Here is a 14,969-nt window from a genome sequence, read left to right as displayed (position 1 = left end):
CTACATGTCAAATAGGTGTGCAACAAATAATCAGAATATTTATTTTCCTTAGTAAATATGGTTGCAAACTGCATAAGTTACAAACCTGGACTTCAGTGTAATGTCCTCTGGAGTGTAATGCCCAAAATCCGAGATATTTTAAGTATTTGACAAACTTCTGCCATTGTGTATGGCATAGACTACAACAGAAATTAGGTCAACAGATCACTACTGAATGAATTAATAAACTTCCTGAATATGACCATAAAGTGAAACATCAGGAAATTAAGGTATGAACATGGAGGTATAATTTATAAAAGTTCAGTTGAGTAGTAAAGAGGAGAAGTGATCAGCATTTCAGTTGTGTCAATGTACCTCATCCTGACCTGGTGAATCAAAATTACAAGTTCTTTTTCTGCCAGATCATGGTATTGCTCTGCAGTGCAAACAAATGACAGCTAAAAGTGAGAAATGCTTCCCTTGCCTATTCTGAATTTGGCAGGTCATGGCAAGATAAACACAAATAATTTCATTTCAAGCGTTTCTGTTTGGTATGGACAGTGATTTTAAACCCATTTGAAGCAAATTTGCTATTGTGACTGTAAGACAGCAGTGTTTAGAGCATTTAATCAACCACAGATGATGCTCAGACTCAGTGCAACGTTTAATTCCACTTTCAGGAAAAATCCGAAGCTGTGATTTAGGAATCCACAGAAAGGTACCTTCACAGATACTGCACACTTCCAAAGTTTTGGAAGTTGAAAGAAACGAAACATGACCATGACGAAAGGCTAAAGAAAGAATACACCAGTGTTACAGATTTTAACACATGAACATCTGGAGCGATGGAGATGAGAGAAACTTTTATTCTCATTGTGGTGAGAAGCAAAGTAGTAGTTTGCTATCCTGATAAAGGTGAAAAAACAACAGACAAAAACAAGCTGCATGAACAAACAAAGCCAAAACAAACTTACTTCCCTTGCCCTGTGAAAAAAAGCTGTCTTTTCCTGTGCTGTTTAAAACAAAGTGCTTAGCAATATCACATGCAACATGAAGCATACAATGTACACTATCACATTTATGTACAGGGATACCAAATACTGCATTCTCGAATGGGTTGAAGCCTATTTTTGTGACAACAATTAATTTTGCTGTAACGTGTGACAGTTCAGGCTCTACTTTATTTGCTTTTAGGAAATACTATTTGGAAGGAACTATTGGGAACAAGAGGGTATCCTGACATAACAGCCCACATTGACAGGAAACAAGGAGAAATATCTGTGTAACAGGTAACTGATGCTGCTGCATTACTCTCAATGAAAATATTTTAAAGCATGTCATGAGAGACTTTTAAACTCAATTCAGGCTTGTCACAAACTGCCCACTTCTAGTGAAGCTAATGCTTCTCACATAAAATGAACTATTCAAACAAATATATCAACCTTGATGAATTTGTATGTTTCAAAGAAAAACTCTACCTGCTAGGTAGAAATCAAAAAGGCTACTTTTAGCCTTCTACAAATGGCAGAAAACACAGATTCAAAGTATAGCAACCAACCTTACTGTTTTAACAGAAACTCAGTAAAAATGACAGGCTACTGAAACAGAAAAATAAAAAAGCCTCCAGTTTTCCCATATTTTCTCCAGTTGACCACATTCCCATTTTTATAGAAAGATTCACATAAAGCCACTCCCCTACTGCTGTCATCTCTGCTCAATGTAATTTTTGCTGATGCAAATAGTGTTTTCAACACTAAGTGTTTGCTGACCCTCAGTCAGAGACAAGGATAACGCTGCAGAGCCAACACTCAATATATGCTATACTACACAGGATATTTTATACAGATTGACAGAACAACAAGAAACAAAATATGTAAAAATCTAATAAAGCCAAACCTGCTGCATCTTCTGGTCTCTCCTGCATATCAGCAAGAGGGAAAGACAGTGAGTGTTTCGGAGAGAAGAAAAAATATTAGCAGCAATGATGATCTCAGCTCAAGCATTTCTTAAAGCCTACCAACTGGTTTTGTTCAAGAGGAAACACAGTACATCAAAATCATAATTATTCAAATAAATAAATGATTGTCTACAATCTTACCCAGTTCTGGGGGCAGCACAGTTAGTCGATTTCCCTGGATATGAAGTTCCTTAAGCTGAGTGAGCTCACCAATTTCTTTAGGCAGTGATATCAAGTCATTGTCTCTAAGACTCAGCTAAGAGGGAATATAAAGTGGTCAGAACAATTTTCGGTTACCATAAAAGCAGCTTAAAACAGAAACCTACTCCGTCTACCTCACCCTTCCCTCAAATGCTCAATTCTTCCGATTTATTTACAAGTGTCTGCTGATAAATAAGAAATAGTTCTAGATGTAGTGGTCTACTCCTGCAAACGTACCTTACTACTACTCGAATTGACTAGATTCCACTCCTACAAGCATTGTGAAAGTGAATTGATTTTCCAAGAATTTAGATAAATTACTTACTATCTGCAACTTCGTGAGCTTCCCAATATCTGGCGGCAGGATTTCAAAATCGTTGTCACTTAGATAGAGTGCACGCAGGGTGGCTGCAAATTAAATAGCAATATATAAACAGGGTGACATATAACCCAAACATTTGAGGTCTAATCAATAAAAGGGAGTCAGGTTTGATTAATAACCCTGACTTGGTGAAAAGCCTTTGACATACCCAGGGCACACAATAATAACAAGCAGGTCAAACTTAGATTTACTGGGTTATTGTATTGTTGGTGAGTTCAGGAAAACATCTATATTCAAAAGAACTGACACAATTAACAATTTCTACAATAGTAAACTCTGGCAGGTTCTGGCACACAGTTTCAATGCTCGGCTGTCAGGATAGAGTCATTATTCTTTATTGCCTGGATTCTTATTACCCCAATTTGCATCCTAAATAAGCATAAAAAAGCAGTGTTTTTTTTTTCCTTTGTACAAATGCACATCTGTATTTAACACTACAGAAAGCATGACCTAACACTGGGTAGGGACCTTAAAACAGAATAAGTACCCAATACAGCAAACTCAAATTGTTTCATTTGTAATTTTCATGCTTTGTCTCTATGAAATTTGCAGAGAAAAAGGATGACCTCGGATAATCATGTAGCTTGATATTATTGAATGAGCATACATGTCAGTTTGCAAGAAAATGTAAATGGAGACATACAAAGAACTATTGAAGGCAGGCATCCAGGTGAGAAAACCTTCTCCTCTCCTCCAGAGAAAGATATCATTTCTCTTATGCAGTTTCTGCCTCTCCTTTTCATGTAATCACATAAGAATATTTTTAATAACGATAACTTTAAAATTTCCCACTCTCTGGTTAGTCATGAATCTTTCATGGACTGCAGCATTCCTTCCCCTCCCCTTATCTGTCCCTTTTGCTGGTTAGTGCATGGATCCTGAGGTCACTTCAGCATAGTACCTGAAAGGATTTGTAAGGCAGCAGAATCACTGAAAGCTAGAAAAAGTCAGAATTCAAGTTGCTTAGGCAATACTAACTCAGTCCTTTTGCATATATGCATTACAAGGCACTTATTTTAACTAAATGGGCATGCTATTTAATGTACAGAACAGTCAGCTAAGTTCTGCCATTCCAGTGCCAAGCACTGTAACCTTAGCCTATTTTTAACACACCAGACATTTGAAATACTTACAAGCTCTTAAAACTGTGGTGATAAGGAACCCTTAAGAACCCAATCATTTTCAGAATCAACAAACAACAGTTGAACTATTTATCCTTCCCTGTGGTTTTCCCGTTTCCGTAAAGTTTTAACTAAGTGTAAGACTCAAGGAAATATTACTCAGAAGAAAATATACCATTACTAACCAAGTCCTCTCATGTCCAGTGGTGTCAGGTGACTATATATCAGTGATACATATTGCTGAGCTACGGAGAAATATTCAAGAGGACCCAAAGAAGAGAAGCATAAATATCTGAAAAATTCTTTTGGAGTTTGGCTCTGGGAAATAAATTTTGCCTGCAGAAAGCAAAGTATCATATGCAGAAAATTTATAGATTTTTAAAAAAGTTTCTTACTCAGATAGAAGAAGTTTCCAGGTAGAGAATTCTCATTTAAGTTGTTGTAAGTCAAGTCAAGAACTTCCAGAGCTGGTAAAGATCCGAATCCTCTTGGTAAGGTATTTAACCTGTTCATGCTGTAAGTGAAGAGGAAAGAAGAGGACATGATACCAGAATTAAACTCATTTGGTAGGAATAATAATTTGGCAACAAGAGCAAATTTTGCTTTTTCATTTCTCTTTCATTTTTAGCATTTCTTGAAGAGGGTTTCATGTTAAGAGATACTGAGAAAGCTTTTTGCAATGTAGACCTTTACTCTCTTGTTTCCAGAATTATGCCCAAATCTTATGCATTCATATGGGATTCAGTTTGTTCCATCTATCAAAACACCGTGCCTTCAACATGAAGCAAATGTAGACAGGAGCCACACTGCTATGGTCAAGCTAAGCAGCGTACAGAGCAAGCTGGTCCTCGATAGCTGGCCTAGGCCCTCTTGCTACACTACAGTTTGCACTTTTGCATCTCATTACATCTTTACCACCTGCCATAGTTCGCTCATACTGTATTTTGATACCAGAATGAAGAACTACACAAAGAGGAATATTTCAGTGGTATACTGCTGATAGCCATTGTTTCACTGTTGCTCAAGTCCCTTCTCAAGATCAGCAAATTTTTATGATTAGTTTTTTCTTTTTTTAATCATTAGATATCATTAGGTGCCCATGGAGCATGAAACAAATGTCAATTTGTTTCATGAGACTTAAGTCTAAATACAGCTACCTTCGAGCACTGTTAGGGGGTTGAGGATAGCAGTTCACAAGGCAACAGCCAGAGGTACATGTAAAAACTAACAACTAACAAAAGGAAAAGATTTTTCTGATAACGTGGAGAGGACAGCTCAAGAAAGGAGAGTAAGTTTGAACTGAACTCAAAAGAAATAAAGGAGGAGGTCCAGACATCCCTAGATCTGTTGCAGTGAAAGAGGTAGACTAGGAGATGGCAGTACTCTTGATACCACCTTAGTTTCAACACACAGACAGAGCTTTGGATGCTCACAACAGGAGAGGAAGAGCACCAGCAGCTTAAAACTCTTATCTCTAATGCTTATATACCAAATATATAATGCGCTTGCATGAATCCTGCTTCATTTGCCACTTGTGTCTGAAAGTGCAAAAACAACAGGCGCACGCAGATAGCTATTTTAACAAACTGGATTTTATTGTTCATCTGTCAGAATTCTTATGTGGTGATGGGAAACAAACATGAATTTTCACTTGTGATCACTAGAAATATTCTTAACTCCCAAGTTATTTGACTCAACTTCTAACAGCCACAACTGAAGTCTACAGGAAACGTAAGGGGAATACACAGAATGCCATATAATGCTAAAAATTGAAAACTCAAGTTAAAGCTTTGACAAAACTGTGTACTCAAAATTAGCAAAGACTTCCTGCTTTAATCTCTAGGGTCTTCTCTCCCACATGCAGTGTTCACCAAACAGTTATAGTGTGTGGTAAATATGATAAAGGATATCCACAGGAAAGTGAATAAACCCCATTGCATCTTAAAAGTTCTTTTAAATATTGTGAATGAAAAGCAAAAGCAACCTCCATACTGTAACTGTGCATCCATAAGAACTAAGGCAGGAGGTGTATCTTTTCTCTTAGTTTCTCTCATACTAATCTCATCTCACCTCTCCCACTTTTCCATAAACAAGCCCAATTGTAATAAGAAATTGTACAGATCAGTTCTTTGGAGTTAAATTTCAAATAAAATCTTCTTTGTCCTCATTCCTGACGAGTGAGCCACAGGTTGAGGGAGAATCCATCTCTTTTTGGATCCATGACTTACACACTCTTCCCATCAAAGCCTAACTTTGGAAGGAGGCACAAAGAGCTTCTCCACACAGAGTAGGTTGTAACAGGAGAACGAAGCCCTAGGACAGCACGAAGCTGTAGGTTCAAATCTCCCCAAAATAAAGAGGAGCTAAAATACCCCATATCCTGGGACTCTGGGGTGGGTACTGGCAGCAGCAGTGAGGAAGCAAGTGCACATGAGCTTTCCAGGGATTCACAATCCATTGTCACTATTGTCCTCTTCCTCCCACAACACCTTTCCCACAACTTCCTTTGTTCCAGGGATATCCACGGCAGAGAGCCCTGAACTTCACGCTGCCGGCCCCTTCCTTACTTAGATATGGGGAAATGAAAAATGAAGGTTTCAGAGCTTGAGCTTGTATGTTGAGGATGTGACAATGTTAGGAACAGCAGAAGACCACAATTTTTAATTTTTATAGTCATAGTAATGAACACAGTAATTTGGGAACTGCAACACTAACATTAAAAGGCTCTGCTTAGGCACTTAGAGAAGCTTTTAAACCTTAAAAGTACTTAAATTATTTACTCTTTTTAGGCATATACCATGGGTAAGTTGTTCTGTATTGCTCCAAGTCTCTACTTAAATGGCCTAAATATGATCCAACGTGTATCTGTATCTTTGTTTTTGACATGATAAGGTAACTAGAATTACCTCATTCACCTGTATGCACACGTACATTGATTGGTATTTAAGATCACAACATGAAGATTAACAAATGCCAATGTAATCTCCACACATTGTTTATGAAAACAGATTTAACATACAGTTTATAGAATATAATACTGTAACAAGGCTCTGTTAGGTATGTGCAGGAGAGAGATGACTGGCTTTACCATTAGCAAATCAGCTACACCCTGCTTTTACAAACTTATTCATGTAATTAAGGCAGATCAGGTAGCAAGAGTCATTAGTTAAACATTTGCAAAGTACCAAATCCCAGTGGAAGTCTGCAGAATTGAAGTCTTAATCTCACTCTGTCAAAGTTCTTCTGTGAAGAGCCCTGCTCATATTAACTGTATATCCATGTAAGGAGGACTTGTCTTGCTACAGAGTGGGCCAGTGGGTGGGAAGTTAGGGACACTTGTCCTGCTAAGGACAGGCACCCGATATTAGTGCTATAGAAGCAGCTATTAAATTAGACAGTCTAAAGGATGTCAGTCATTGCTACTGCAGACTTATCACTGCTTTAAAGGCTGCCCTTTGCATCAAACAGAACTAACAAAGGCAGCTCCTTTTTCACCAGCAACACAGGCAAAGTTAATGGCACTGCTTCTTTACCTTCCTTTCTGTAAGCAATGAATGGAAAGAGCAGACTCCTACCCACAATAGGCAGAATGTTATCTCCTCTTCCATCTGGTGCTCTTTTCATGCTCAAGTCCCTGGCCAGCACTTTTCTGCCCTGTAGAAGTTCAGTGTTTGATTCTGTGCCAGAGAAATGGTGTCACAGATGCTCTCCAGATTTTTACTTTCAGTACCCTAGCAAACTTTCTCTTTTCCCTCCTCATCACTTGACCCTTCTGCCCTCAAATCCTCCCAAAAGTATTCTCTGCTCTTATTCAGGCTTCCCATATCCCCCAAGGTAAGGTACAGTTTTGATGCCTTGTGGGTACCTATGCCACAGACAGTGCAAAAAAAAAAATATCCTAAGATAGGAGTGCAGAGCAATTTCCCCTTTGTTGACTCCACAAGCAAGACAGCCATCACAACAACTCCTGAAGCAGACCCATTTTACAATACTAAACCTGGGTTGTAAATGCAGTGTCAGAGCCTGGGGGTGAGGAGGGAGCAAGAATTCAAGCTACAGCATCTCGGGCTCTATGACACATGAAGGCAGCAAGCATTTCCAGGCTCAAGACAGTGAACGAATACATAACAAAATAATCCATGACATCCAGGAGACTTGATCTCAATTGGACTGCCACACTACAGGAATAGGAAAAAAAAAAAAAAAAAAAAAAAAAAGTAGCAGAGATGAGTATTTGAAATGCACAACCAGTTATCACTGGTATACAGGACACTATGTAGAGACTCTGAAGCCACAACTGCAGCTGCGATAAACACTTTCAAAGAGAAAGTTTAATGGCAAAAAAAAAAATTCAACAAAAAATCCAGTTCTAAATCCAGTTGTAGCAACTGGTATGACAGCATTTCTATTACAGCATTTTTTTGCATTAAGATACGCACCCAAGATTAAGGTGTTTGAGCTTCTGAAGGCTGCTAATCTGCGTAGGCAGCTCCTCAATCTGGTTGTTGAAGAAGTTGAGCACTTCTATGTTTCTCAGGTCTGCGATGTTTGCTGGTACAGCTGTGAAGAAGATTTCACAGTGAAAGACTGTAATTGTAACAAGCAATCTAGATGGCAGATGCTCTAGTGACACCTGTCTTTTGTTCTGTTTGTATAATGGCTAGCAGTAAAAACAGGGTCGCAGAAAACACTATCTAAGAGGTATTGAAATAAAAGTCATTTTTATTTAAAGATTCTTATATCTGGAATCTGTTTTCATCGCTGACAGCAACTGCTCTTCAGAAAAGGACTGCTAGTGTTGTAAGGTATTTTGACTAACAAAAAAGCCACTGCAAAGATAGACAAGCACCACAAATGTTTTCATAAACTAAAAAAAGGAAGAGGTATTTCTATGTTTGCATAGCACCAACTACACACACAATACTCAAAAGAACAGCACCTAAGATATTTGGATCACTACATTATGGGTCAAAACGTGGATGACACTAGTAGTTAGTCCTTGGCAGCAAAGCTGAAACAGAAGCTCACTCCAAGCAACAGCCCATCCTGCTCACTGCTTAGGTAATCCAATTTCTTATCCATTTATGATTTAAAAGTTACAATTAAAATTCAACTCTAAATGATGCATTGTTCAGTCAAGCCATTTTTTGAATTATTATCTCCCATAACTGAAGAACTGATCAGTACACATCAATTATTACATTACTTCAGTAACAGATCAGTGTCTCGTTATTATCTAGAAATATGAAAAAATAACACAGAAGCATAGCACGAATATGCCTGTGGAGGAAAAAGGTTAAAGGATATTTAAATTTCCACCTTTTTTTTCTCCTTAAAGAGAGACTTAAGCACACAGATGAAGCATACATAGGAGAAGATTGACTAATTGCTTGCACTGAAGTTTGCACCTGTGTTCAGCATTCACCTTCGCTCGGTGTTAACTTCGACTGCATCAGAAACCCAGAGTGCACATCTAAATAACTGCAAGTTTTTGAGGCCCTCATTTTCTTTTACTTGCTGGCACGAGGCAACCTCCATCTTAGAAAGAAGTCAATAATGTTTACCAAGCAGAACATTATAATATGTCACATTTAGTAGATTATAAGCATAATTACATTGTTCACAATAGTGGGATCTCTAACAAATCTTCTAATTACACTGCATAAATACTATTCACTATTAAGGGTTATAGTCATTGCAGGAGTTGCTTAGCATACATTTTAAAGGCAAATTGAGTATTTAAAAGCCCTTAATCTGTGGTAGGTTCTCCCGGCCTGTGCCTGCCTGCCAGTCAATGACGGTAAGAATTACTCGCCTTCAGAAAGTTCTTCAAATTATTCCCAAAGTTAAGTGAGGATTTTAATTGACATAATATAGATGTTTTCAGTCTCAATTTTTCAGCAGAACAGCAATTACCACTATTAAAGTGTTTTCCTTTCAGAAATTAGATTTGATAATCTGACTTCAATGAGATGACTTGGCAATCTCTATTTCTGCTGTTTAGTGATACTGCATTCATTTCACAACAAAAATTCAGAGTACTAGCAAATAAAGGCTTTAGTTTAGACACAGAACCTAAGCAATTGAGACCCCAATGCTGTTCTCTTGCTGTTCCACTGCTAATGCAATTAAATCCTGGTCTGAAGGTTCTCGCCTTTAACAAGATGAAAGATTTCACTCTGCTAGAAGAAAAATCAGTTCAACTTAATCCCTCAAACTATGCTCACTGTGATGCAGAGCCAGGCTGTGGGAACACAGAAGCAAAAGACCCACAGTCAGGTCATCTGGGCTGTCTGTTTTGTCAGCTTTGTATTTCCATCATTGCAACAAGATGATCAAGAAATTAAGAGACTATTATCTAAGGCACTGGAAGTTCTCCAAGCCAGCTAAAAAAAAGGAACATCTTACTCCAAGGACATTACTGCTGTCAAAAAGACACAAAGCCGATGGAATGTCTCTGATCTTCATGTGAGGCAGGACTGCAGAAACTGTGAGATTATGGAGACAATTCCTTAGTTCTATCCCAAAGCAAAGCAAACCAGCAGCACAGGACACGCACTTACCCAGCTGACTGGTGCTGGGAATGGGCAGCCCCATTCACAGGGGATTTAGTTATCTGACAGCCTTTGAATTGTGGAGATCAGTGTTTTGCATATGCAAAACTGTTCTGCATCTGTGAACAAGTCAGGATAGAGAAAATAAAATATTGTCCAAGTGTCCCACTAGGGTCCAAATAATAAGCTACAAAAAGTTGGACTGAGTTCCTGAGCTGATTTGCACTAATGACACTCATTTAGTGGACCTGCCCTGTCCAAAAGATCTAATAGATGGCTTTCCCCGAAAATAAAGGAGTTCCTAAGTTTGTATTATGTTTCTTATGACTTAAGTTAGGAGGCAGTGAAGAGAGGGAGAATTATTTCAAGGAAAAATATGAACTATTTTAAAAACTATATCACTATTTGAGGAAAAAGAAAAAAGAATCTGGAAAAAGGTTTTAACTGGAGTTTAAGGAAGGAGTTTTAGGAAGAAAGCGCCTTCCAGACATTTGTTCACGAAGCAGTAAAGATCACAGCATGAAAATGATCCATAGTTTAAACGGGTTACTGCCTTCAGCGCCTCAAATTGTGCTTGGTTATCCCACTTGTGAATACGGGAGAAAACTTCCTTGGGTAGTTTATCAGAGGCTTTTCATTTGGTTTTCTTTTGTCAGGGCAGGAGTGAGAGCAGGAGTCCCCTGTGAACAGCAGCAGCTGTGGCCTTGCACACTGTCTGTTAAGTTTCTGATATACCTGTATCATTCCTGCATATTGGATTTCATCCTGTGAATCACACTTAGGATACCAGTATATTATTCTTCCTGCTATTATTTTCTCCAAGCCAGCTGCATGGGTAAAGAGATTGAGAGGAGGGAAAGACTAATAATTTAGCAAAGAATTTTGACATACATTATGTCTGTGTTAAGACAGAATATCCCATCCCATTATAGTACTTTCTGCTTCGGATGGAGGGGATGAAGATGTTTGGTCGGGGAGGAAAACAAGTCCAAACATGCCTGCAGTGGGAAAGAGGGCATCTTTTCCGATTAAAGTTTATTTTCTGCTTCAACAAATAAGATTAATCTTCAATACAGAAGTATGTTCTCTTGTATTCAAATGTAAGACTGCTAAAATTATTTCTTAGACCAGTCTTTTAGATAAAACTGCAGAGGCCCAGTATCTTCAAGTCTATAGATGGGACATTGTAGTCAAGAAAGGCTTACTAGGTATTTAACACAGTTCTCTGTTCTGAACTTTACATTGCTTCAAGTACATGCCCTTAGCATCCTACCATTACATTCCTAAATTCTTCCCAGATATATAGCCGACTGCCAAATCCTAAGAAATTCATGTTCTAGCAACATTAAAATCCACTCAAGTCACCCTCTCATCACGAGCTGTGAGAATGAACTGTCAGCATCTTGGTTCCATTCAGCCCACATATTTACAGTAAGATCCACAGTGTCTTAACAACTCTTTTAAGACCATCTGCTGCCCAGTGTCATTAACAACTAAACTCCTCCTCAGCAAATGCCAGTAAAATTTGGCAGTCCAATGCCTTTGCATCCTCCTGTGAAGCTTCAGTCAGCTCATGAAGCACCATTCATAGCAAGACCCAGCTCATGAAGGCAGGAACAGCTTCCTTCCTCCCATTCAGTTCTGGAGATTGCATACAGGGATTCACTGTGACAGCCACAGACCTCACCCTGAATTCAACAGCATGGTTAAAAGAGAAAGAATCTACAAGCTGCACATCACAGGATAAGAGGACTTTCTGCGGAGTCAAATTTGCAATTTGTTATGTTTCAAAGGGCTTAAAAACAAATAGGCTCCTTTTTCCCCCACCTTCTGAGGTTAGCGGTGATTGTTTAGGAAACCAAATACCATATCCTAATCAGAGCAGCCCTTCTTTCAAGGCAGGTTTCCAAATTTTATTTCAACATAAGAAGCAGATGTTGAAGAGCTCTGATATGTTTCTGAAACACGGCAAGAATTCAAAGCCTCAGTAGCTCCACATTGAGCATCTTGGATCTGAACTGAAGTTCTTTCACCATGTTCTGAACTAGAAGCTCTCAGTAGACATCTAACTGGATTACTCTTTCCTAGAGGTCTGATGTTGCTCTCTGTTGGGGGAGAGATACAGGGCTAGAGACCTTTTCTTGGAGGCATCTATCGTGTAGAGCAAAACACTTACAGCTTTTAGAGTAGGTGTGGAAATCCAGGGGGCTCAGAGGTAACCCTCCTCCCATAAGAGAACTGTAGCACTGACTGACACTTCCACCCAGCCCCTCTTGCACATCCAGCAGCTGTGAAAGGAGGCAGATCACAGGGAAAAAAACAGAAGAGGCCAAAAGGAGGTATATTGGTATCTAGGATTATTTTTTTCTTTTCAATTCCACTCTGCTACTGCTGACACTGATGGAGGTTTCAAGTACAATTCATCTTGCAGCAGCCGAGCGCTTCATACAGCAAAAAGTTCTGAGAAACTCTGTTTCTACAAACAAACACCAAGATTTTTTCCACTTAGATCTTCTGTGAAATACTGGAAGACAAAAAGAATCCCCACAGTTTTAAAAGTAAGCACACTCACATGCTTGCAGGATTAACTCTTTTTTTTTTTTTCATCTAGAAGGTAGAGTCTTGCCAGATTTTGTAGTTAGTAGTAAATGATGTACAATATCAATCTCAAATTCCTGTACTTGCTAAAACAAAATTCTATGAAATTTTAGAGTAGGAAGCCTAGATTGAGAAAGCGACAAAGATGTAAATAGCCACTCAAGTAGACAATCAAAATAATTTAGTAAAAATACAAGTCTCCATGAGAAAGGAAAATGACATTTAAACTGAGATAAGCATTCAAATTCCCTTATATTTTAAACCTTTTTTTTTTTCCTAAAAAACTTGCAGCCCGGAAAACAGTATCTCTAACATTTGCCTGTTCATAAAACTATGTACAAGCAAGCTTACTTCTGCCTCAATAAATATAAAAGTCAATGGCTTCAGAAAATCTTCCATTAAATTTAGCAGGTTTTGAATCAGCCTTCAAGTGAATTAAGAAATTTAATTATGTAAGGTAAGTTTTTCTTTGGCATTCACATTTTTAGAAATATTATAAGCTGCAGTTTTTCAGAATGTTTCTTTAGCTGATGAACTAATTATGCAGTACCTAAGAACATGATGTTCAGTAGTATTCCAAGTCCTTAAAGGTTCTGGGAGAATATTTATCCAGAATTATTAAAATAGTACTACTTGTCAGAAAAGAAATTTATATGACTCTGCCAGTTCCTTAAGTTGTTCCACTTATAAACTGGTCAAGAGTAACACACAGTAGAGAGAATAATACAGAACTTATGAAGTCCTGGTAGTCCAAGGTAAATCCAAATTGAGTTGTTTTTGCTTTGTTTTGTTTTGCTTTATTTTCCTCTCTCCTGAAGAAGCATGAATGTACTTTTTAAATCTGAAGTAAAACCTGTTGGTTACGATATAATACACACAATTCTGCAAGCTGTTGTTAATCCAGTTACCTTCAATAGAAACTTTTCCTGAGTAAGGATCCCTTATAATAAAGGCCACACAGACATGAAATGTAACTCACATTTCATGGGGGAGGAGGATTTTAAAATACTAAATATATAATGAATTAGTATGAAAAGACTAAATATATAACATCCAGTATAACTGTATTCATAGAGCTGATGTCATGTTTGGATTTATTTGACAAGGATTCTCCTACTGGAAGAGAAGCAATCAACTACAGCAAAATGAAGGTGGAATTAGCGGAAGGAAAATACACAGTTTTTGTTTTAAATATTCATAGGCATGCTGATATCTTATTTGGCAGTTAAGAGAATCCTTTTCCCAAATGAAGCATACAGTACTTATTTTACACATTACTTAGTTCCATTTTTCCCTTTTGCCCTCCTTGCCCACTCTTACAAAGATGGATACACTGAAGACATTAAAACCAAACTTCTCTCCCCAGTCTTCAGCTCTTTCCAGAAATCAGCAGAGCTTTTTACAACAGTTATTCACAGAAACACGGCAGTTAGGAATATGCTCTTATGAACATGTTCTTCCAGATTATACTATAGTTCACTGATCTGCTACTGTGCTAACGAAGCAATTTAATCAATGAACAGTTTTAATTTAGAAGCCAAAGTCTAAGGAGAAACGTTATGAGCACTGGGAAACAAATAACAGATTGGGAATGAAGTAGCATCTAGTAAAGAGCAACAGAAAGGACAACCTAAGCATTCTCAGAGACAAGGGCATAGGATGCACCTAAGAGTCTGGAGAGAAAAACTAGGAAGCAGGGACAGGGGTTAGAGAGGACTGAAAATTCACCAACTAACGGAACTGCTACCACTCAAATAGCTGATAAAAATCCAATTCTTGAGAGCTCATTTTATGGCAGAAAAGGATAGCACTATTTCAGGCTGCATAGATAGGAAGACATGAATATAAACTTGTCCCTTCTTTTTTACATATAATCCTGAAGAAAATATTAGCCAAGTTTTTCAAATTAATTTGATATCTAAGTAGTTTTAGTGGACCATAGTGTTTTCAGCCTTAAGTAGTCGCTTAATGAAGAGCACACAGTACAGCCAAGGTGATTTACTATTTTCTTCTTATGTCAGAAGAAAAAAAAAATTGTGTGATACATCATGTAAAAAAGACCTGTGGCAAGTTTTCTTGCTACAAGTCAAGTTATCCACGTGAATTGATAGTTGAACAGCAGGGAATGGTAACTGGTGAATGAAGTTGACAAAAAAAAAAAAAAAACACAACTTCTG

The 14,969-nt window shown here is 38.0% G+C and overlaps 1 protein-coding gene across 1 annotated transcript in view; it reads right to left on the bottom strand.

Annotated features, from left to right (window-relative positions):
* Window positions 1-14,969, bottom strand: part of RSU1 (Ras suppressor protein 1) — a 105,556-nt gene that overhangs the window by 68,014 nt on the left and 22,573 nt on the right. The window contains exons 4-7 of the mRNA XM_088524337.1: window positions 8,080-8,200; window positions 4,036-4,154; window positions 2,463-2,545; window positions 2,078-2,192 (exon numbers count right to left, since the gene is read on the bottom strand). Coding sequence (XP_088380463.1) covers window positions 2,078-2,192; window positions 2,463-2,545; window positions 4,036-4,154; window positions 8,080-8,200 — 438 coding nt within the window. The remainder of the gene's footprint in view (window positions 1-2,077; window positions 2,193-2,462; window positions 2,546-4,035; window positions 4,155-8,079; window positions 8,201-14,969) is intronic.

The sequence above is a fragment of the Tinamus guttatus genome, unplaced genomic scaffold, assembly GCF_059628265.1.
Source record: "Tinamus guttatus ecotype Peru unplaced genomic scaffold, ASM5962826v1 Tinamus_guttatus_pri_ptg000209l, whole genome shotgun sequence".
NCBI classification, from domain to species: Eukaryota; Metazoa; Chordata; class Aves; order Tinamiformes; family Tinamidae; genus Tinamus; species Tinamus guttatus.
Note: the sequence above shows the minus strand (reverse complement) of the source record. Positions and strands in the feature narration are given on the sequence as shown.